Below are 23,364 nucleotides of genomic sequence, written 5' to 3'. Positions count from 1 at the left end.
TGCAATCAATGCATTCAATCCAAGTGGTATACAACTGCACAACATGAGGTCAAAACAGTGTGACCTGAGCATACATAAACTAAACCTCCGGGCATGCAATGGCCCGAATAAACCAGCCAAAATGGCAAATAACCTTTCTACAACGATGTATCCACGCCCGAGGCAAAGTATAACCAGAAAGAAACAAGCCATAATGAGAATAATGCGGAGGAGCTATGCCCCGTCCTCAGTACTCCGCCCGAACCGGCCTCCAAAACCGCCAAGATCACGGCGGAAGAACTTGCCAATGTTCTTCAAGTTTTCATTCAGGTTTCCTGTGGCACTTTCTGTTGGGGTGTGCATAGGATTGGACTGTAGGGAGGAGCTGGCCAAGGAAGGGGACAAGGCGCCTGATGGGCTGGTCACGCCCGATGCAGAAGTAGCTGCCCCACTGCCGCCAGCCACACCAGCACCCAGGGTGCTCAGACTGGGGTTTCCGAAGCGATCAACGCCGTCTTTGGCAGCGGACATTATGGCAGATCCAAGCATGGAGGCGTCAAAACGGGAGGGCATGGCAGCGGCGGCACTGCCTAGACCTAGGCCTTGGGATACGGATCCGGTGCCAGTAGCAGATGGCCCTTGGAGAGCCGCGAGTATTGGGTTGCTCTGCTGGAGGCTAGATGCATAGCGGTCCGACGCACGGTGAAGCTGGAATAGCTCCACAAGGTGATTTTGATCTTGGCGGCTGCGGATGCCTTTGAGATCGAGGATTTTGCGGAAATTGTTGTTGTTGCGGTCAGCAATGTGGATGAGGTATGCTTGCACAAGAGCTTCCGGTGGTGACGGCCGGACCTGGAGGGTTTTGAGGAGAGTTTCGATTTTGAAGAAGCTGCTGTTCACACGTTTGACAAAGCCAGCGGGCGCTGGAGCAGGCAGCAGGGATGAGAGACTGCTCTTGAGAGTATAGGAATCGAGAAGCATCTATGAATGGAGTTAGTAAGATGTAGAATTACACAGAAGTGACATCGTACCTGTTCTGCGCCGGTCTCTGAAAGAGGCCTGCATTGGAAGACATTGCTGATGAACTGGCTTGATATGAGCTCCACCAGATGATCGGAGAAGGCACGCGCATATTGCTGCTTATGCAACAACTGTAAAATTTCGGTTGCCTTCTCCTTCGTCCGGGAGAGCATCTCGCCCACATATGAGCTCTGATCACTGACTGCTTCGATTTTAGCCCAAGGGGTGTTGCGCATTTCGCGCCAGGAGGGCTCAAGGGCAACTTCGACTTGGCGCACAAGGCCTCGTACAGCAGCAGATGCAATGCCCATGAAAGAGTCTGCCTGACTTTGCAGATCCACCGATTGCTTCAGGTTCTCATCCAATCTACCCCTAATCTTCTCTTCCAATTGGGAGCAAGTCGTGTAGCAGTAATCAGCAGTGTTCAGAACTGTGACGTAATCTTCCACCGAGGGCACCCTAGACGGCGTGTGAACTGTTGGTCGTTCACTTATATAATTGAGAAGGACTTGCTGGGCGTATTGGTCCAAATATTTGGCAAACACCTTGGCCAGCTCCGCCAGACTGCCACCAGTTGAGAGCTTGGCACATTGTTGCAAAGCATGCCGATAGAAAGTGAAAAGCTCAGTCGAGGATGAAATCACGATATGCGAGTTGAACTCCTCGTCTGGTACCTTGAGGGGTTGTTGGCGGTATTTCGGTAGCAGGGCTGCGAGTTGTTTGTCTTGAGCCTCGACCCAGACACTGAGGTATGGCTCAAAGGCCTCAGAAATTGACTGGTTAAATACAGGCGGCTCGGCAGAGGCAAATGTATCAACAGACGCACGGGACGAAGGGGCGAAGCGACGTTCAAGAGAATGCTCGAACTCAAGCGTCTCTTGCAAGCACGAGAGGAGCAAATTGACATCGATCGTCTGTCCGCTTCGTACAGATCGGGATAAAATGCCCTTAAAATCTTCTCGTGTACCCTCGCAGAAAACATTGGCCAAGACCTCGTTTACCCTCCACGAAGCCGGGAAGATGGCCGCATTCTCTTCGTCGTATATCTTCAATATGCGCCGGAACCATGAATATCGGCGAGAGATGTTGTCCAATGATCCAGCTTCCTCATTGTTCCGGAAAACCTGCCGGTACTCGCGGAGCTGTGTATTGCAATACCACGTCACAAGTCGAGACCGTGCGTGTTCACCCAGAGCATCTGCAACTAGACACGACTCCGCAAGCATCGCGCGCTTCGAGCCTACCTCACCCTTGGCGAAGGCTAGCTCGAAGTCCTCACAAACCTGCTCTTGGAGGTCCCTTTGTATATCCGCGACGTTTCGACTGAGCATTGCTATTTGATCGATTGATCGGTATGACTTGAAATGGGCCATGAGCTGAATGACAGCCTGGAGTAGCTGTGCGCATTCGCCGTATTGCCGCGTCCGACTGAGAGCTTGAAGCTGGTCATATGCCGTAGTTAGCATCTGTAGCCGCTTAAGCGCCGTCATCGATAGCGTGAGGTTCTTCTTGGCGTTGTCTAATTGTTTGATGTCGGCTGTCATGTCGGTGATTGCCTGCTCGGTCTTCAATGCTCGCTCACGCACGTCATCGATCTTCTTGAACAGCTCCGAAAGGTCGGCCTTAGCTGCCTGGATTCGTTCCACGCTATCGGCATTGGAGGTGACCTGCTCCTCCACCAGCATGCCGATGTCATCGTCCAGCTCATCTTCGCATTCGTTCAAGGCATCGGCGATCTGAGAAACGGAGGAGAGGGTGGAGGGATGGGAGAAAACGGCATTCAAGTGTTCAACCGGATCATAGTCCACTATATTTACCTACTGTGTTAGCATATATAGCAGTGGGCACGAGAGGTCAATTGTTCCGCACCCGCATCCAAGGCGTCGAGGCGTGGTTCCTCGTTTGGCGACATGTGGCCGGTGGTTGTGGCAGTGATCGTCATTCCATCAGCCCACCAGAATCATCCTGCCCTTGGTCTCAACTTGCCTTTTAGTGAGGCCAATGCGGAATTCGTGGGAGGGAGAAGTTGAATGGGGGATGTTGATCGCGGCCCGCATGGCTCTAGCGCGCCAGCTTGGCATCTTCCGCAACTACCGCAATCCTCACAGGGCTGTTTGTGCACTTACAGAGACAATCCCTAAGATTTTCAAATCTACGCTTTACTACCAATATTCTGAATGAAAAATTGAAATGGAGATTCATTTGATTCATTGTTTTTGTGTTTTTTGATAAATCTTTTTCATAGAATTCCTGGCCCAGTGGCCCATGTCCAGATTGGAAGCTATCAAAACCATTGCCGTTCGCCCAAGCCATGCAAATAAAAGAAAAGTATGGTCACATTAGATGCATTGCTTCCACAGAACCACTTCCGAGATAAAACAGACTAGCTAACAACAATAGAAGTGGAAGTGGACGTGGAAGGTTTCAATGAAACCAGAGAATAGTGGTGGAACAAGTGCTCACGCCGGAGCAAGGAAAGCGGTGGGAGGAAGTGCATTGGTTGCCTGTTTTATTGTGGTGTTAGTTATCGTTCCATGGCGAATCAAAGGGCGATCCCTCGAGTGAGCTTACCTTGAGCTGTTCGAAGTTTTTCCAAGCCAGTTCGGGATTCCAGCCATTCCCCGCCAGGGCCATCTCTGAGTATTCGAAGGTCATGCCCGACTTGCCACTCATCTGAGCGACCATCTGCTCCTGCTGGAGCTGGGTGTCGGACTTTCCAGGTCGGGGCAAACCATATCCTTCAGCAACGTTGCCACTTGGGGCAGCTGCGGGGACTGCGGGGGGTGCAGGAGTCGCAACGGGAACAGGAGCCGCAGCGGGAACAGGGCCGGGAGCTGCAACCTGGGGGACTTGGAAAAGTGCCTGGATCTCAGGAGACCATGCCTCGTGTCCACCGTAAGCGCGCAGACAGAAAATCTCACTGACAACTCGAATGCCACCGGGAGTGTTACCGGGGCCAATAATAAAGGTTCGGTCGAAACTGCGGGTCTCAATCTTGCCACCAACACTCTCCTCAAGTTGTCCATGCACCATGAGGGAGAGGCCACCAACGCCAGTGGGGCTCTGTCCAGTAGGGTCGGGGAGATGAGGGACCGGGTGGCACTCAATAAGCCATTGCTCTGCCTTTGCGATAAGGTCGGGGTGACGAGTGGGCGGGAGCGCATTGAAAACTTCACGGATTTGCTCAACGCCTTTGAAGGATCGTGACATACGTGCGGAAAGGTGACTGATCTTGTCGAGATTTCGGCTCTTTCGGATGTATTCACCCCAACCTGCCGTCTCAGTTTGACCTGCGCGGGGGGCCGTGGTGTTTACATTCAGCGAGAAAGTAGACTGATCATCGTAGACACTGGTGACGAGGCCGTTGCGATCGTTGTCGTAGCCAGGGAAGAAAGCACGAACGAAATTTTCGCCGACTTGAGATTCGTCGATGAAGTGAGGGGGCAAGACGGGGATTGGTGTCCTCTTCTGAGCTGCGACCTCTTCCGGGGTTCGCACTTGCACGTTATTCAAAGTCTGCAGCTTGGGATACCACTTGAGCATGGTGTCCTTGAAAGTCGGGTCGGAACTGATCTCGTTTTCAGTCAGGTCAAGGAAGATAAGGTCGCGGAATTTCCAGCGCCATCCAATCATCGCCTGTGCATTTTTGATGTTGTTCTTTGACAGGTCGAGATACTGGATATCGGGGAAAGATTGTGCAAGGGTCGTGACAGAGCTGATGTTGCTGAGCTTGTTGTCGGCCAGGCTGACACTTTCAACTGCCTCACGTCGCTCAGCTACAGTCTTGAAGCCCAGTTCCCAGACCTTCATGAGAGCAGGGAAGAACTTGGACTTGGTAGAGACATTGGAAAAGATTCCCATGGCTTGGAGATCGGGATCGTCCGCCAGCTTCGACAAGTCAAGTAGCTTTGTAGCAGGGAAGAAGCGCTTGCCGAGGATAGTTGTCATCTTAGTTTTAGTATCGGCGGTCGAGCCAGGAACGGGGTCCGCTGCGGCCAGCTCCTGATCAAGTGCGTTGGCAGCAGTGTATGCTTCAACGGTGACATGAGCTCCGGCGAAGACATTGTTGTTGATGCGTAGCATGTGACCCGCCAGATCAGGTCGAACGAATGCCACAAGAGTGTCACCTTCAGTGCGTGACTAATTGGAAAGTTAGAAAGGTGCGAAGGGACCTTGAAAACCACGGTCACCCAAAGGGAAAGAAACCAAAAAGCTCAGAATGTGTCGATCGTCGTTTTGTATGAGGACCGTCCTCGAAAACGAGAGGACACTGAAGCGGGGGACGTCGAGGACCGATGTTGGTGACCGCCATTGTGAACGAGGAACATACCTTTGTAATCTTTGCGCGGGGTCCGGATTTAATGAATGAGTTCATTCGTCGTTCGAGGAATGCGATGAGGCTCTCTAGGCCGCCATCGCGGTTGCTTGCCGCCTTGCTTGATTTCCATCCTCGGACACTGAACAGCTCCAGATCGCCACCTGTTTTCTTCTTGTGGTCTCGAACGTTTGCTTGGCTGTCGGCGCTGTAAATGGCTCTCTGGATCAGATCCGAATCGATGGGCTTGTTGCGAGGCTGGCCCCGGTTGCTTCCTGAAGGCCGGCCACCTGCACCAGTGCCGGCGGCGCGACCACCCAAGGCAGACTTATCGGCACGGTTTCTCTTTGCACGAGCACCGCCCCCATCCATGTCCATGTCGCCATCCCGGTCGGTGCGAGTAGGGCCCCGCTTGCGGATTCCTCCGCGATCATTGCCGCCGCGGCGAGACTTCATGGTCTTCATGATGGTTGGAGGACGGATATGAGATATGGGCGGGGTATCGGAGGTTCTTGGGAAGAAAAATAAGTTGAAAGAAAGCCGAAACTGCTAAGTGGAAGCGAGCAGCGCGCTATGCGCCTCAGATCAGGCAGGAAGAAGTTGTTCGCATGTGAGGAAATCGCAGTGGAAATCTGACTCGGAGGTAAAGAAAGAGCAACTGAAAAGACTGGAGGAAAGGGGGAGCTGCAGATTATGTAGTGCAGCTGCAAGACAATAAGAAAGTGACAGTGAATGACAAAAACAATAGGGCCTTTGAATAAGTAAAGTGAGTTCAAAGAAAAAGTGACGATTGGCACGTGATGAGGCGGCCTTGTCTGCTACTAGTCCCGATTGGGTGATGACTCATCTCTTTGTTACGGGTGGGCCAATCACATGCTGTCGTCTGTCCTCACGAGCACTCCTCATACATCGGCCCTGCAGGTATGTCTGGCCACTTGGAGGCTTCAAATTGGCCTTGTTCTCGTCTCTATTGTCAGGTGCCTGGAAGATTCAGTCGCATTGGGTTTTGAATTGACTCACTCGGGCTCTATTGTCGGTATGGCTGCCTTGCCTGTTTTCTTTGTTTTGTTGTGTTTGTTTGGTGGACGGGGTCTCATCCAATAGAGCTTGCGTGTCCAATGACCACCTAACTAACCTATTCATGTTCTCTCTGTCTTATAGGCATTTGATTTTCTGCCGCTGTCCACGAACCCTCGTCTGGCATTTTGTACTTCACCCTATGGTCATCAATTGACCGGCGAGATGCCCGCAAAGTCGCGATTCACGAGGCTAGATGCCTTTGCCAAGACCGTTGAAGATGCTCGCATTCGCACGAACTCCGGAGGTGTCATTACAATTGCTTCGTTATTGATTGTTATGTGGCTGGTATGGGGTGAATGGGCCGACTACCGACGAATCGTGGTGCAGCCGGAGCTTGTCGTCGATAAATCGCGAGGTATGGATAGAGTTTGGGCTCGATCAGACCCATGATGGACCTGCACAGAATGAGTTGCATAAGGCAAGGTCGCTAATACTTCCTTTGTTGCGCAGGAGAGCGAATGGAGATCCACTTGAACATGACCTTCCCTCGGTTGCCATGTGAGCTCTTGACATTGGATGTGATGGATGTCTCTGGTGAACAGCAGGTCGGCGTTGCTCATGGCGTGAACAAAGTCCGCCTGAGCCCACACAATGAAGGCGGCAAGGTGATCGATGTCCAGGCTTTGGACCTGTAAGTGCTACCCGAAATTATTCACGCTGTGATCGCAACCTCATTATCTTCCATTTCCAGACACTCCTCATCAGAAGCTGCGAAGCACCTGGCTCCCGACTACTGCGGTGAATGTGGTGGAGCAACACCACCCGCCAACGTTATCAAACCAGGATGCTGTACTACTTGTGAGGAAGTGCGCGAAGCCTATGCCGAGAAGCAATGGGCCTTCGGCGACGGCAGCAACATCGAGCAATGCAAGCGAGAAGGGTATGCTGAGAAGCTCGCTGAGCAGCGCCGCGAGGGGTGCCGGATCGAGGGTGTTCTGAAGGTCAACAAGGTAGTGGGCAACTTCCACATTGCACCAGGCCGTAGCTTCACCACTGGCAACATGCACGTCCATGACCTGGACGCCTACGTCGTGCCCAATGCCGGCCCGGCAGAGCAGCACACGATGTCCCACTTGGTCCACGAGCTTCGTTTCGGGCCCCAGCTCCCCACCGAGCTCGCAGGCCGATGGGGTTGGACCGACCACCACCACACCAACCCGCTCGACGATACAAAACAGGAGACTGACGAACCTGCCTACAACTTCATGTACTTTGTCAAGGTTGTCTCGACATCCTATTTGCCTCTCGGCTGGGATCCTCAGTTCTCGAGCTCCATCCACAACGCCTACGACAAGGCGCCTCTTGGCTCCCACGGCCTCGCTTACGGTGCTCAGGGTAGTATCGAGGCTCACCAGTACTCCGTCACTTCGCACAAGCGTCCTCTTTCCGGCGGAAACGACGCTGCGGAGGGCCACAAGGAGCGCGTGCATGCCGGTGGTGGTATTCCGGGCGTCTTCTTCAACTACGATATCTCCCCTATGAAGGTTATCAACCGCGAGGCTCGTCCGAAGACTTTCACCAACTTCCTGACTGGTGTCTGTGCTATCATCGGTGGTACTTTGACTGTCGCTGCTGCTTTGGACCGCGGTCTGTATGAGGGCGCTATGCGCGTCAAGAAGCTGCACTCGAACTAGATGTTCATGTCTGGTCAGATATAAGATAGGATTCCTTATTAACACAACTTGTCTTTGCATTGGGGGGGGGGGGGTCTATTCTCGCGTGAGGTAGTTTCCTTCAAGCTGGAGAGAGGTGAGTTGGAGCATCGTGGAAGCAAGGGAAGCTGGCACTTGTGGCGTTCTTGAGATACCTTTATAAATGTTTTGCCATTGCGCTGTTTTGGGCTAAGATGTAACTATCATCTATCGATAACATCGAAATTTTGTGATTGAAAATAAAAGCAAAAGACCAAACTATTTCACAGCTGATTGTCTTGTTTGTACATACACTGTACTTTGAGGGATTCAAGTTGATATTTAAACATTGAGACATGATATGGACCCAACTTCCCCGGAATCTTATACATTCAGGATCACATTCCCCCTCTTGTGCGCGGCGGTAGAGCCATTAATGCATCTGCGGATGAGATAGGAATTCTATTCCTTTCACAAGAGTCACGTTGGCTTTGCTGTCCAACCTATGTTTCCCGAAGAAGGAGAACTAGAGCTAGTTAGTTGATGGCACATGCCAAATACATACGACCAAGATGTAAGAACTGCTCTAGAACTCGAATCCATAAGAAATAATGGTCGTAAACTATGCATACATTTACCCGAGAGGTATCTAACGGTAACAGCGACATCAAAGAAAGGCTAAATACATTCATACAAAAACTCCAAGTGCAAGAACTACCCCACAACAGAAGCCCTCGCCCGACTCGTCCTCCTATTCTCAGTATGCCTATCCCGGTCAGCAGCAAGCTGCTGCGCGAATTTACTCTTGGCCCTAATCTCCGGACCCTTCCAGTAGAACACATAAATCGGAATCATGACCAAAAACCCCACACAGCCGAGCAGCGTACTCGCCCACTGGAGATGATACTTGCTCCCTATATTCTCGTACATGGGCGTGGAGTACATTGTCGCAACACCGGCGAGGAAGTCTCTCGCGAACCCATTACCCCCCGTTGCGGACGCAGAATACGGCCCGTACGCCGCAACCATGTAATCTATCGTCGCCATATAGATTGCGTAGTTCGCCATTGCAATTAGACAGGCGAAGATGCACGGCGCGACCCAGGGGATTGGTGGGCCCATTGAGGTCCAGGCGAAGCCGAGGAGCCCAATTGGTTCGAGGGGTGCGATGAAGAGCAGGAGCAGGAGACGGCGCTCGGCGAGACGGCTTGCGGTACCGCTTTGCCGCCGTATCTTGATTTGTCGGTGGATGTCGGGTAGGAAGATTATGTATGCTATTACGTAGCCGATTAGGATTGAGCCGAAGGTTAGACCGATGGCTAGCACGCTGAAGGACCATTGTCCGAAGACTAGGGCGAAGGACTCGGTGAAGACGAAGATCAGGGCGTCGGAGAAACCAGAGAGGAGGGAGAGGAAGAGGACGATTGGTTCACGGATGAACATCTCGAATGGCCGGATCCAGATACGTAGGACGTCGTGGAAGTCTAGACGTGGGGTTTTTAGTTCATTGGGACCCCAGATGTCTTCTCCGTTCTTGCGGCGGCGTTTCGCTTCGCGGTCGATGAGGATAGTAGTGCGTGTTTCCGGTACGATAAAGAAGTGGAGGATCTGCGTTACGGCTCCAACGATCAATTGGATCCAGAATACCCACTGCCAGGTGAGCCATTCACCGATCATACCACCGAAGAAGGGTCCGACGGTTGACCCGCCTACGGACGAGAGAACAACAAAGGCCACTGCGTAGCCTTGGTCGTCGGCTTCCCACATATCGGCTGTCATGCCGAGGGTGACTGAGCCTCCGGCGGAACTGAGACCGCCAAGAACACGACATACGACGATTGTGCCGTAGTTGGGTGCGAGGGCGCATGGGATTTGCCAGATGTTTACGAGGAATAGGGAGAGCTGCATAATAGGCCAGCGGCCAAATTCCTCGCTCCACGGTGCCCAGAGTTCACATCCGAATGCGTATGCAACTAGGAACACACACTGTCCGACTCGTGCGGCTTGTTCGCTGATGTGGAACTTTTCGGTCAGACCGGTGACGGCGTTGGCGTAGACGCCCGTGTTAAAGTTCATGGACATCTGAACCACGAAGATGACACTGAGAATCATCCATTTCTTCCACGTTGGGAAGCAGAAGCCGAGCTTTTCGTAGCAGTCGTCTTCTGTTAGCTCGGGTTTGCCGCCGGTACGCAGCTTGGGTTTATCTTCGTGGCTGGTTGCGTCGGAGTTGGAGGCATGTTCGGCGTGGGCGTCGGCGCCCTGTTCTGTTTCGATCTTATTTGCTTGTGGGTTGGTTTCGTCTTTGAAGCCTGATGTCTCTGGCTTCTCGGGGTCTGGAAAGTCCATTGGGGCAGCCATATGACAAGCTGTGTTGATTAAGTTGATTAAGGTCTATTGTATAGATATATCGGCTGCACAATGGTACATGGGGAAGTGTAGGATAGGAAACAGAGAATAAACAAATGGCTTGTTCTATGCATGCAGATTTCACAGCAGATGATATCGGGCTGGGTTATTGACATATCGAGAAGCGGAGCACTCTGCCCTTATACACCGGGATAGCGACCATAGTTCATTCGACACTACCACTCGGATCTGTGTACTTCCGTACTTCCGTATAAGTGAGATCAAATACCCAATGATGTCTACTAAAACCCGGGGAAAACCTGCTCGCCACTCCCACGTTGATCGGCAACCCGTCAATGACGTCATTCTAGCCCTAATCTACGTCAAGTGTCAGGGATTCCATGCGACCTTCTACATTCATATGCTTCTCCATATCGAATTCACAAATCAGACCGGAGACCAGTGGGGATATGTTGCCATGGAGTTTTCTTTTTGTTGTTGCTCCTATTGGACGAGTAATTCACCGAGGTGGTACGGAATCATCTCGTTGCATCAAATTCGCAACATCCAGCAGCCAGTCTGGCTGTGAGAGACCTCGCTAAAGAGTCCGCTATGTCTGCCCTCGTGTGACACTATGGAATCAATTCCTATTCGGAACTGTTGCGCACAAACTTTCCGCCTCGCCAGCCGAGCAAGATCATATTCTAGACTTTACATATGTCTCTATTCGATAATAACACTGCTAAAAAGCACTCCTCTTCTCATGGGGACCTGGATCAGGTGCTTACGCGCCTCACAGCTGCTGCTTCCCGCCCAAAACCAACTTTTCACAGCATAACAAGACGCGTCTATTTTCAGTTCCCCTCGATTTCCACAATAGCACGATCCTGGTCGGCAAGAACTTTTTGAACCGAGGGCCTGGCCTTCATCTTCTCCATCCACGCACCCACGTGAGGGAACTTCTCATAGATATCTTCGCCTCCATAACGAGGGGCCCATCGCTGCCATGCAACGAAGGACAAATCAGCGTATGTACACCTGTCGCCGACCAGCCATTCTCGAGTTTTCAACACTGATTCGAGAACTCCGGTAACTCTGTGGATCTCGTTGACGTATCGATCAATGACGCTTTGAACCTTCTCCGGATGGGCTCGAATGAACCACCCAGCCTGGCCGTAGTATGGTGCCTGGCCTGAGACTTGGAAGAAGAGCCACTGTTTCAACTGCCACTGCTCTGGGAAAGTGTTGTAGCTGAGACGATGGTCTTTGTCGTATGTCTCAATGAGATATTCAACAATTGCTCCTGACTCCCAGATTTGGAGGCCGGTGTTGGGGTCATCGATGGTGGGAAGACGGCCGTTTGGGTTGAGCTTGAGGTAGGGATCTTTCTTGACTTCGGAAAAGTCGATATGCCGTGTTTTGTACGGGATGTTCAGTTCCTCGAAGATGATAGCAACCTTCCAGGGGTTTGGGCCCCGGTGATGCGAGTATAGGGTGATTGGCTGCATTTTGAGAGAGAGTGGGTTAAGGCAAGACAGGAGACTCAGAAGATTGGGGTTGAGAGAAACCAAATGCGTAGAAAATGGTTTCCTCTAGATATAATCCGATCAAAAACCGGACGCCTATGCTGACAGTGCTCACCAAACGCCGAGTCGGATTTCGGGATCTACCTAGATACCCACACGCGCAGGTACCTAAGTAGTTAGTCATTTCAAAGCATTAGCCATGCTAGGGTGTCTCCCGGAGCTTCAGGGCTAGCTCAATGCACCATCTTCCTCAAAGCTACGTGAAGGGGAGGTGTCGGTTAGAACTAATTGATCCATCCTTAGCATAATGCCCACTTGCCCCAGTGAGGTAAATAAGATATACGCAAGTAAAATTATAGCCTTATATGAAGCTTTTAGAGGGTGTTAAGCAGCCCGGTGGCATGCTTAAGCCCTGGCTTTCCTACATACGCACACACATTAAGGAGGCTACATTTTCAATTCACCTGATTATTCCGCCTCTGGAATTTAGCTGGTATTTTGAGACATTCATTAATTTCCTCTGCCACCTGGGCACTTCTTGGCTTTCCCTTTCCGTATTAGTGCTTAGTACTTGCCGCTTTTTGCTCACTGAGTACAACTGAGCACGCCCCTGAGTATTACATAATCACAACGCTCCCGACTGTAGAACGATCTAACCACGTGATATGTGGGTCATTTATTGGCCATCTATTCTGTGATGCTAGCGCTGGCAACTAAAAATCCACCTGACATTGCCCATCCTTTTATGTTGAAGCCCCTGCCCTCAGGAAAGTTATTTATCACATGGCCTTTGAGAAATGATGACGTGTGAAATCACATGGCTTGTGCCTTTCGCTCAATCCCGGCTATGGCCAGGATAGTTTGCATGAGGTACTTAACATCCAGTTGAGCTATAAATACTAAATACAAGGAAATCCCCCATGGATAGTCAATCTCTAAAACTTTTTCGCAAGAGTTTTGCAGCTCACTGTCTCTTTTTATTCTCTTCATGCTTCGTCCCAGCGTATAAACGTCGGTTTCCAATCCTAGATTATGAGTATAAAGCGCCAGACTTGCGATTTAGCAAGGGAACGGCGCCGCGCGAGACGCAAAGAAACTGGATTCCAACCGGAAGCCCACCGAGAGGATGATGCTACACGTGGGAAGTATAAACGTACAGATGAGTCCAATGCCCTTCACCTGTAGTATGTCGAGCTCTGGGTCGAGTAAGTGGCCTCGTAACGCTTTTCCTCAATTTCCTTCTTTATTGAAACTCTTTAGGTTTTCGATTGAAAGTGGAAGAGTATCTAATGGTTATAAGCTAGAAAAGGAAAGCCCTATACCCGAAATTACTTAAATCAGAGAATTTATTTGGTGGTATACGTATTCCACCAAAGGGCGTCTCGACCTAGATAGGAGGCCTATAGTTGCCACTACTTTAGCATGAACCGAGAGATTTTTCGGTGGCTTTAAGATAGCTATAGGAAATATGGCTACTAAAGAGGATCGTTCGGAGACTCACGGGTTTAGTATAGTCCATTTTGTGAAGGCTTTGCGTGTTAAGGCTAACCCTATCACAGTGGATCAGAGGAACTCATAACCAAAGAAAAAGTCATCGTCACTACGACGGACTACAATCATACCGTATCTTCAATCTGGACGGTCGATGATCCCGTCTTCATCCATGGAACAATGAAAGTTTTCCGTGAATTATCTGTCGTTGCCATGTTATGAGAGGGATTGTTCGATTCCTGAAGTGCAGCCTCGAACAAAATACTCATTGCATCGTTGTGATTTGAACCCACTGTCTGCAGTACTGATGTGGAAAGACCATCTTGATTGGGAGGCGTATCCAAATGAGAATCTGCAAGGTGAGTCTTGATTAGCTGTTATTCCTTCCACAATTCGCAGAAAACACTTGCCGTTGATCTCATTGATTTCTTCTTCGGTTCTTCCGGTAGTTCTCCGTGATCTATATAGGTTAACCCCTTTCATCCCTCAGAATCAAGGCAAACACACTTATTAGACCTATCTCTTTCTATATCTTCCCGAGTCGGGGTATCAGGGGAATCCTTTTGGTCTCTTGACCAGGGCTTCTTCGAAGTAAAGGTTCAATTGATGTTCTTCTTGATGCATCCGCGACATCTCACATTGTCGCCAGCCTCGCACTTTACTTTGCGTCGCGCACACGGAATGCAAGCCTTGTATGTCCACTGATACTCATATTCAAGATATCTCCTCCCTCTTCTCTTTACGCGGTCCATGAGTGCTATGCCGGGGCAGTGATGCAAATCTCGAGGAGTGGAGAAGGCGGGAATTTGAGAGAATATCCGCGTTGGGGTATTTGAATCTCCTACCCCTCATTAAGAAGAGATAGACTCCTTATGGCTGCATATCCTCACATCTGAGCTTAATTCTTTTTCCAGATATAGTACAGATTATTGAGAAAATTCTAAATCCCTCTGTAATCATGTCTGTGGCCATATAAGGGACAATGCTGTCAATTTTCATACAGACTTCATCGGCATTAGATTGATGGGCCATCCAAATAATCATGCAATTAGGTCAGGTAATTTATATATACATCCAACAAAAGAGCCACAGCTAGCTCAGATCTCGAAGCAGATTATCCAACGTCCCTCGAGCTTTCTTGATATCAGGTGCTTCGTCTTCCCAGTAAGTCAAGGCCTCGAGTGTCCGGCTCAAGTGACTTCGAAGGCCCCCAGGATGAATATTGGGAAGACTGACATTCCCACTTCTTGCCAATGCGATAAATATCAGCGAAGCAGTCACTAAAGCCCGAAGGTCGAACCAAATGCCATGATGTCGATGGCGAAGGCATCGCGCTTGGAGGATTTTGTTGCTGCAGTCTAGTCCGGATTCCACGAGACCTTGAACTATACCAAATCCATCTTTGGTAAGCGGGCATGTAGGATTATCCGTAGCTGGGGATGCGGTGCTCATAGGGTGGTGCACTGCAAAGAATAGGAATGGCTGGTAGAGCCATAGACGTATCTCAAGGAACCGATTGCTGAGCGCCCAGCTTAGTTCCCTGGATATTGAATCTTGGATATCTGTCGTATATCTCTGTCCAGTATTGCTTAGGGTCGGGTCACTTTCATAATAAGCTTGCATTGCTGGCGGCAGATTCGCGAACCACGCATTGATCTGAGACTCGAACTCGAGCGCCATCGGAATCAATGGCTTAATGTTTGACCAGGTCGAAGGTGCTTCCCGGTAAAACGCATTCAGGACTCGATTGCCAATCCTTCTCAATGCCACCTCCGTAAGGTAGTAGTACCAGCTTTGCTCCTCATTGAATAGCTTTGAGACATGATTATATACCCCCCGCTCAGACAGGCCGGCCGGATCATCATGCGGTGATTGATTTGTGTTCTCAGAATTAGCCCAATCAGATGTCTGATCTCTGCGCCCCGGATATTCCTCTGATAGAGTTGGAGGTGTGGGGAAGAGGGCTGGGTACTCGTATTCGGCTATGGCGGATTGCGGCAGCGGGAGCTCCACGCGAATCTCGACTTCTGACTTGAAGCATGACCAGTATAGACTTTGCTCGAGGCGCTGAGTAACAGACGCTCCTGATTGCTCTGCTTCGTATACTGATTTGTCAAGTCCGTCAACCAGTCGCAGGCGTAGTCGGTAAAATGTAGAGGCTTGGTAGAAATGGTTCCAAGCAGACAACGGGCGGAATGTGTACATTAGAAATACTGAACAGAAGAGAACAGAAGTTAGGAATGGACACTATCGAAATCAAATATTCTTTCGACATACCTCCAGCAAAAAAATGGCACTGGGCTCCGATCACCGAGTACCGCAACAGACCGATTCTCCTACAAGCCATCATAAAGTAAGCCTCGCCTTCTCGCAACGGTGTGCCAGAGCTGGAATTAAATCCCGGCGCTCGCCATCCCATCCCGTCATGAAGAGATCGCGCAGTTTGAGGAAATTGGATGGAAGTGGTGAATGGTTGCGAGATACAACCCAACGCACAAGCCAAGAGCACAAGGCAAGACTGAGCATCCCACTGAAGACCGAACTCAGCCGCATGTCTCCCGGACCGAATAAGCGATTCTAAATCCAAGATCGGGTTCTTGGTGTGAACGTTCTGAATAAAGCGATCCACCAGTGTTGGAATCTGCTCGTCTGGTGTATATTGAAGTCCATCTGGCAGGGTCCATGACTCGGTTGATCTATCTTCAGATGCTCCATGCGAATAATGAAAAAGTGTCGTGATGAGAGAGCTCTCTCGGAATTGATCTTGGAAGATGGGCCAGGTTAGCACCGTGTCAGCGCTACATCGGCCTGCAGGAATCCGCAAGTAGTCCCTTTGCCACTCTGCTGCCCTGATAGGGACACTTCCCCGGCACTCCTGGATCAATGACTCTGGAGGCCGACTAGTCTGTGGAGTATCTATTGCGGGTCAGTATCTTGTATTCTGCAGTGCATGGGCTTCACCTACCCCTAGAACTGAGCATGTTCTGCATGTTATCAACTGCTTGTGATAATGTGTCTAGTCTTTCTAAAACTTGTTTCATTTCTCTGTTGCCATTGCTTAGTATGACTTCGAAAGGGAGTCATATCTCAAGGTTGGGATCATACTGTTTGCAACCATCATCCCCGCGAGTGACATATACACACTCGGTTTCATTGGCACAACAAAACCCGCAGGCCGGCTGAGCATTATCACAGCGGACCTTTCGCCGGCGACATGCTTGACAAGCTGGCTTTCGACGAACTGATCCTCTTTTGACTCTCTTGGGTGCCGGGTGGTCTCCTTCCTGGCCATCGGATCCTGATGAGTGCGGTTCAAGCTCCGGATCCATGCTTTTTGCAGTGGTGATGTAGAAAGCAAATCAAGTGTCAAAGAAGAGATGCGTCTGTTCTTCCCCGGGGAGGCGGTAGTTCCCCAGAAATCCCGAGGGCCCACCAATCACGAGTAGTGAAAATCCGGATGCAACACGTGACTTCACCATTAAGAGCCTTATACTCGGTTGTTTTACTGTGTTGAATCATTTGGGAGAATTTTACATTATATCCGTGCCTGTAGCTATTGAGGAACTCGTGTTGGGCATTGTGGTGACAAATGGGGCGAAGATTCCTCTATATGGATACATACAAACAGTTCATACACTCTCATGCGAACGACTCTGGTTATTACTACAAAAGCACAATTCAAATATGAAAGAATAGAATGGATAAAGTCATGTAAGAAAAAATCAAAAAAACACAAGCCTAGGAATCGCAGGTCACATTGGCCACAATGGCTCGATACTCTCGTTGCCTCACACACTGATCCAAGAAGACCTGATATTTAGCCCGAAGTAGAGCCTTTTCATGCTTGTTCTCAGTAGGATAGAACGCCTTACCGGACTGGCTCATTTCACTAATTACATCCCACAAATCGACTGTCTTGCCATCGGCATCAATAGTGGCAGCTTTGACACCCAGCATTGCAGCACCATGACAAACAGCCGCATGGATGTATCGTGGAACCACGACGGGCATGTCGCAAGCTGAGGCAATCAAATTGACCAAAATATCATTCTGGCATTGTGATCCCGACATGAAAATGTGATCGATATGGTGGCCCGAGTCATTCATCGTGTCGACGATCTGTTTTGTTTGCAATGCAATGAACTCCAGGGTGCCGTAATAATGGATGGCGAGGCTATTGACAGATATATCGCTTGATAGGCCGATCAAAGACCCTCTCATTTTCGAGTCTGCTAGTGGTGACCGGTTTCCGAACAGGTCTCCGTAGAAGAAGAAGTGCCGTGCTAGATCGGCCACACAATGCACGCCTTTCTCGACTGCTAGCTGGTTGAGGCGGGTATTGAGAAACTCGAATACGTTTACCCCGGCACTTTTGGCATCGGCCAGTGCCTGATTAGATGCTGGGTGCGTATCAAGGACATGCTTGAGCAACTGACCAGTGGCAGACTGGCCTCCTTCAGCCATCCAACAATCCGGGAAGATCGTGTCTCTGTACGGCCCCCAGACACCAGGGACAAAGACAGGCTCTGGCGACATAGCGATATGGCATGACGATGTTCCAGCGACTACAGCCAAACGGGAGAATGCCTCAACCCTTCCACTCGATGTCGAGTCCGGGTTTACGTTTGGTGTTGGTTGCTGTTTCATTTCAACCTTAGCACCAACTGTGCCAATCCATCCAGCGTATGCATCGATGACACCGCTTCCGATCGCAATACCAGGCAGAAGACCCAGCTCACTAGCAGCTTTCTCGTGTAGCGTGCCGGCAAGGTCACCTGCGTTCAAGTGCCGACCAGTCTGAAAGTATGTATTAGTTTGTCTGCCCTAACATCGAGAAACTCTTGAGTATTGCGAATAAGCATACTCACCTCACCGTTAACACCTCCAATACGATCAAACCCATTATCAGCAAGCTCCCCTAGCCCAATCTCCTGCAGAAAGTCCTCCTGCCAGCCTTTATCACTTCCTTCAACGCCCTTAGGTAGATATCCCTGTTTGCAAACCATACTGGAGAAGCCACGTGCCTCTCCGCCCGTCGCGATATGCGTGAGAGCATCGACAAGGTCGTAGAATTTCGATTTCGCAAAGGTCTCCTCGGGCATATTGTTTTTCAACCAGAGTATCTTGGGAATCTCCATCTCAAGGGACATTTTTCCACCGACGTAGCGCAGAACTTTGTGACCAGTGGCGTTGATGGTATCCGTCTCCTTCGATGCACGGTGGTCTAGCCAGAGAATGACATTGCGTTCAGTGTTGAAGTCGGGGGCAGTGATAGAGACGGGATCGTCGGTTTCCGTTGAGAAAAGGCATAGTGAGCATGTTGCGTCGAATCCGATACCGTGGACTTGCGACGCTGGTGTTTGGTGTTCGTCGAGGGCTCGGCGGACTACAAGACAGATGCATCGCCAGATATCGGCGGTTGATTGCTCCTATATTTCCTTTAAGTGTTAGCGCCAAATTCGGAAACGAAGGGAGAAGAAGTGGTCCTGTTTTTGGAGTTGGTGCATACATAATAGTCCTGCTCTGGCTGCCAAAGACCGATATTTTCGGAGGCGACGCTGACAATCTCGCCAGTATTGTCAATCAGACAGGCTCGGGCGCTGCCTGTTCCCACATCAATCCCAATGTAGTAGCCGGTCTTGACTCGCATCGTGATCAAAGCAGTTCTGGGGGTAGTTGGGTAGTACAGAAAAAGTTGACAACAAGACTAAGGGGGTATGGATAATATCTGGAACCTTGTCGAGCTATATATGGGACCAGGTTATGCCCTAGATGGGGTAATTTCACTGGAACTCATAAACGAAAATCGCAAATCAGCCAGTAAGCAAAGCACTGTGAAGATAGGTGAATTATGTATACTCTGCGGGCGTTTCGCCGTTTCCCCCGAAGATCCACAGGTGGACGCATTGCGGGTGGATCTAGAACGAACGCAAGCATACTCGAGGACTTTCTTTGTTAGAAAAGGCCCTTATGGGATTTTGTGTTGCATTATAGTCCAACTGGACTAGATAAAGAGGTACACTAGGGGTATCATCTGAAGTTTCTTCCTGAATAGGGCTACTGTATTCTGTGGTCACAGTTGTTCAAATTTGCGAAGACTTTTATTTGTGGCCATAATCACAATCAATACTAGTCCTGCAATAACCAGTGGTTCACCCAACATCCTTTTCTATCGCCAATGTGTACATCATTCTTCAACACCCGCGATGAGGGTTTTGATGCCAGCCCCGGCCTTCACTTGTTCGAAAGCCCGCTCGGCATCCTCAAACTTGAATATATCAGAGATCAAATCCTGAACATTGACTTTCTGAGAAGCAATGAGTTCAATCGCAAGCTTGTAGTCACCGCTGGAGTACCGGAAACTCCCCTTGACGTTCAACTCCTTCGTACACGCAGCCGTAATAGGGAAATTGACCTCGTCACGCCCCATACCACCCTGGACATACGTACCACCAGCACGAAGAACATGTATACCAGTATTGATCGAGGCCTCCGCTCCAGACGCATCAATCACGATATCAGCACCATTACCGAGACCGCTTTCGGCAACCAAACGCGCAGCGTTTTCCACTGCTGTAACAGTGCCCGGTAGGAAAGTCGACGTTGCGCCATACTGTTTCGCAAATTCCAGCCTCTTGGGCTGAATATCTACAGCAACGACCTTCCATGCCCCGAACGCCTTAGCTGTAGCACAACACAACAGTCCAACGGGCCCCGCACCGAAAACGACAGTCGATGCACCTGGGGACACCTCTGCCCGTCGCACTAGATGCACTGCAACACTGAGCGGCTCCACGAGTGCGCCTTGCTCCAGAGTCATGCCTTCTGGTAGCTTATAGCAGAGATCTTCTGGGAGGCGATAGTATTTCGCTAGGGTACCATCGTACGGAGGGGTGGCGGCGAATGCCATGTCAGGGCACAGATTGTATGTTCCGACTTTGCATGCATCGCAGCGACGGCATGGCTCGCCAGGCTCCATTGTGACGCGATCGCCGACTTTTAGGGTTGTGACTTTGTTACCGATTTTTTCGACGATTCCTGAGGATTCGTGGCCTAGGACCATTGGTTGCTCGACTTTGAAGGGCCCAATCTGGCCGGCGTGCCAGTAGTGTACCTGCAAAAATACATTCCCAGCTTAGATATTGCGCGGTTGAATCGATACTTTTGGACAGTCACTCACATCGCTTCCACAAATCCCAGTGAACTTCACCCTCACCAGGACATCATGGGGGTCCTGTAGCTGAGGAGTAGGCCGGTTCTCGAATTTCAGAGTTTGAACTTTTTCAAGAACAAATGACAAGTTCTTCTTCCTTGTTAGATGAAGCTTATAGATCAAGACTGTGAGCACGGACCTCCATAGAAGGCATCTTGCTTTCTGTCAAATTGATATCACTCGAACTGAATGGCGGACAAACTTCTTTCAACAATCTTTCGGAAACCCGCATTTAAATACTTTTCAGACCTATAGTCACCGACACAAACCCTCATCGTGGTCTAACGGAGGTTACGGCGTCTTAGCCGTTCACGTCTCCACTGGGCGGCTCATGCCTTCACGGCGAGTATTGGCAACTCCACACCTCGGTCCATTTTATGGCTAGTTACCCCCGTGCGCCGAGCGCGGTGCATTCGGCGAGCTGCAAAAGGCTGTCGGCCCGAATATCTCTTGAACATGTCTCGGAGAAGGGGGATCCGAGGCCATTACGTCGACAAGAACTGAGCCATTTTTGATCTACAAAGAAGTCTCACATTCTCCACTGGAAAGTAGCTAGTATCTAACAACGCACTATGTAACCTCCTTAATCAACAGGAGTGTCCCTCGTTGTGACCTTCTTGGTCCACTGCCAATCGTCAAACCCTTTTCCCCGAATTCTCTTGCTGGCAGTAAACACATTCAAAGAATCGGCATTGTCGAAGAAAACATCCATTTGCTCTAGACTCCGACCAGCCGTCTCGGGATAGAGTAGGATAAGGAACGGAATGACAAATACATTCAGTCCGGCAAGGAGTAGAAGCGTACCATATCCAATGGCCTGGAAGAGGAAAGGAGTGATCATTGTCACGATGCCATTTCCGATCGACCAGCCTACAACGGACCACGCACCTCCCTTGGCACGGACAGTCAGCGGGAAGATCTAAATTATTATCAGTATGATATACATTTGTGAAAGAGTGAAGAAATTCACCTCTGTTGGATAGAGCCAAGGTGTTGTCAGCCAAGTAGCACCAAATGTAGCCGTATAGAAAAAGGTCATGGCCGCGACGCCGGCTCCATATTTCCTTTGGTTTGGTCCGGCTTCTTGGGCATACATATCCAGGATACCTGCCACAAGAAGGGCAATGCACATGACGACAGCGCCCCAGAGCATTGTCTCTGCAAGATTCAGTTATCGCTTTTGAAGAAAAGGTGTTTGGAGGTACTCACGTCTGCGCCCATATCGATCTAAAGTGATAACCGCGAAGAAGACGGAAAACATATAGCTAATATTGTTAAAGCCAGCCAGGAGCTTGGACAAGTTCTCGTTGAAACCCGCTGTGGAAAATAAGTCGACGGCGTAGACAGTGACGACACCGATGCCGACAAGCTGTTGCATGATCTGCAACCACACGGCGAGGAATACTCGCCATCGCAGCTTGCGTGTATATTCGTCTTTGGGGAATATCATCGCAAGATACTGGTTTGCTGATGATACTTTCATCTCGTACTGCACTGTCTGAATGATCTGCCGTGCCTCGGGTTCGATATCGCCGGGTCGTGTGGCTTGCAGGATATCCCGTGCTTCTTCGTATCGACCCATCTTCATCAACCAGCGAGGGGACTCGGGGAAGAAGTTGATTCCAATTCCGATGAAGAAGATGAAGACTAATTGGAGGGCGAGAGGTGTACGCCAAGCCATGGACTGGTTGGGATTCAACGATGCGAAGTATTCGATCCAGTAAGCCATCGCCAGGCCTCCAATATTCTAAGCCGGGAGAGTTAGTCTGGTTTTCTGGCAAGTTCGGTATCCGAAGGAAACATACCATCACAAATTCAAGAGCCAAAAATGTACCTCGAGCTGAGTGACTACTGACTTCTGCTGACCAGACCGGAATTACACAATCAATGGCCCCAACACCAATGCCAGCTAGGCAGGAACCAGTCAGTTTATCGCCGTAGTTCCATGTGCAACGAGAAACTCACCAAGAACACGCCCAAAACACATCCACGTAATATTATAAGCGGATGCTTGAAGCGCAGCGCCCAAAACAACCCACAAACAACCAAAAACAATGGCCTTCACACGTCCACATCGGTCTGCCAATGCACCAGCCATGAGCGCACCGATCATTGTGCCCCCATAGTATACAGCAACGATACCCCCCTCGGCTGCTGTGTTTCTAGAACTTCCTAGGGACACAATGAGAAACAATTTGGAGTATAGCATCATTGGAAACATACCTTTGAGGGGATAGATTCCCATAAGCTTCTGATAATCACGATTCAGATTGACCATGGACATAACACCTTGATCATACCCGTAGAAGCAAATCGCAGTACCTTGATATTGAGTTAGCGAAGAGTTGAAATAGCAGGCGTTCACGAGTCACGTACCGGCAAAGAAGTTGATGGCCTTGTACGTCGTCGATGGATTCTTGAATCTTATCATCCTGGACTGGCTATATCCGCCAGGAATCCAGTGCTCAAATCGCCATGGCTCGGGGTGATTTATGTGCGAGTATTCGGCGTCCAGGAGGACATCTTTACAAATATCACCCTTTTCGCTCTTATCCCGCACGGTCATTTGAGGTTCATTTGAGATCTCCTCGACGTGATCTGATAATGCCTCTGCCATATTTGATACCCTGTTGTGTCGCAATGGGGGCAATCGTGTGTTAATAGCAAAATGCAAAAGAAAAAAAAAGTATAGCGGTCCCCGATAGCCCGCGCCTGATTTATAACCTGCCTGTCTCCATGTTTTCCCCAGTTCCACTTTGG

General features: G+C 50.0%; 9 protein-coding genes across 9 annotated transcripts; 1 reads left to right on the top strand and 8 right to left on the bottom strand.

Moving 5' to 3' along the window:
- Window positions 1-213: 213 nt before the first annotated feature.
- On the bottom strand, window positions 214-2,941 carry N7525_010735 (putative GARP complex subunit Vps53; the record flags this gene model as incomplete). Its single annotated transcript, XM_002561279.1, has 3 exons — window positions 214-960; window positions 1,011-2,806; window positions 2,869-2,941. The coding sequence occupies 3 exons, from the start codon at window positions 2,939-2,941 to the stop codon at window positions 214-216; spliced, it is 2,616 nt and encodes an 871-aa protein (XP_002561325.1).
- Window positions 2,942-3,458: 517 nt separating this feature from the next.
- Window positions 3,459-5,779, bottom strand: N7525_010734 (uncharacterized protein; the record flags this gene model as incomplete). Its single annotated transcript, XM_002561280.2, has 3 exons — window positions 3,459-3,503; window positions 3,571-5,139; window positions 5,330-5,779. The coding sequence occupies 3 exons, from the start codon at window positions 5,777-5,779 to the stop codon at window positions 3,459-3,461; spliced, it is 2,064 nt and encodes a 687-aa protein (XP_002561326.2).
- Window positions 5,780-6,187: 408 nt separating this feature from the next.
- On the top strand, window positions 6,188-8,028 carry N7525_010733 (retrograde cargo receptor ERV46; the record flags this gene model as incomplete). Its single annotated transcript, XM_061215204.1, has 4 exons — window positions 6,188-6,235; window positions 6,476-6,749; window positions 6,845-7,025; window positions 7,086-8,028. The coding sequence occupies 4 exons, from the start codon at window positions 6,188-6,190 to the stop codon at window positions 8,026-8,028; spliced, it is 1,446 nt and encodes a 481-aa protein (XP_061067716.1).
- Window positions 8,029-8,739: 711 nt separating this feature from the next.
- Window positions 8,740-10,386, bottom strand: N7525_010732 (uncharacterized protein; the record flags this gene model as incomplete). Its single annotated transcript, XM_002561282.1, has 1 exon — window positions 8,740-10,386. The coding sequence occupies one exon, from the start codon at window positions 10,384-10,386 to the stop codon at window positions 8,740-8,742; it is 1,647 nt and encodes a 548-aa protein (XP_002561328.1).
- Window positions 10,387-11,228: 842 nt separating this feature from the next.
- On the bottom strand, window positions 11,229-11,882 carry N7525_010731 (glutathione S-transferase family protein; the record flags this gene model as incomplete). Its single annotated transcript, XM_002561283.1, has 1 exon — window positions 11,229-11,882. The coding sequence occupies one exon, from the start codon at window positions 11,880-11,882 to the stop codon at window positions 11,229-11,231; it is 654 nt and encodes a 217-aa protein (XP_002561329.1).
- A 2,601-nt stretch (window positions 11,883-14,483) lies between these two features.
- On the bottom strand, window positions 14,484-16,683 carry N7525_010730 (fungal specific transcription factor domain-containing protein; the record flags this gene model as incomplete). The annotated part of the gene is made up of 3 exons (XM_061215203.1): window positions 14,484-15,604; window positions 15,669-16,307; window positions 16,497-16,683. 3 exons carry the CDS (start codon window positions 16,681-16,683, stop codon window positions 14,484-14,486), a joined length of 1,947 nt encoding a protein of 648 aa, XP_061067715.1.
- A 446-nt stretch (window positions 16,684-17,129) lies between these two features.
- Window positions 17,130-19,041, bottom strand: N7525_010729 (FGGY-family carbohydrate kinase; the record flags this gene model as incomplete). The annotated part of the gene is made up of 3 exons (XM_002561286.1): window positions 17,130-18,188; window positions 18,260-18,820; window positions 18,901-19,041. 3 exons carry the CDS (start codon window positions 19,039-19,041, stop codon window positions 17,130-17,132), a joined length of 1,761 nt encoding a protein of 586 aa, XP_002561332.1.
- A 537-nt stretch (window positions 19,042-19,578) lies between these two features.
- Window positions 19,579-20,758, bottom strand: N7525_010728 (NAD(P)-dependent alcohol dehydrogenase; the record flags this gene model as incomplete). The annotated part of the gene is made up of 3 exons (XM_061215202.1): window positions 19,579-20,505; window positions 20,572-20,697; window positions 20,744-20,758. 3 exons carry the CDS (start codon window positions 20,756-20,758, stop codon window positions 19,579-19,581), a joined length of 1,068 nt encoding a protein of 355 aa, XP_061067714.1.
- A 429-nt stretch (window positions 20,759-21,187) lies between these two features.
- On the bottom strand, window positions 21,188-23,221 carry N7525_010727 (uncharacterized protein; the record flags this gene model as incomplete). The annotated part of the gene is made up of 7 exons (XM_061215201.1): window positions 21,188-21,523; window positions 21,575-21,762; window positions 21,814-22,351; window positions 22,410-22,513; window positions 22,570-22,776; window positions 22,828-22,926; window positions 22,981-23,221. 7 exons carry the CDS (start codon window positions 23,219-23,221, stop codon window positions 21,188-21,190), a joined length of 1,713 nt encoding a protein of 570 aa, XP_061067713.1.
- Between the last annotated feature and the right edge of the window lie 143 nt (window positions 23,222-23,364).

Source organism: Penicillium rubens (genome assembly GCF_028828025.1).
Source record: "Penicillium rubens strain IBT 27055 chromosome Unknown utg000004l_segment0_segment0, whole genome shotgun sequence".
NCBI classification, from domain to species: domain Eukaryota; kingdom Fungi; phylum Ascomycota; class Eurotiomycetes; order Eurotiales; family Aspergillaceae; genus Penicillium; species Penicillium rubens.
Note: the sequence above shows the minus strand (reverse complement) of the source record. Positions and strands in the feature narration are given on the sequence as shown.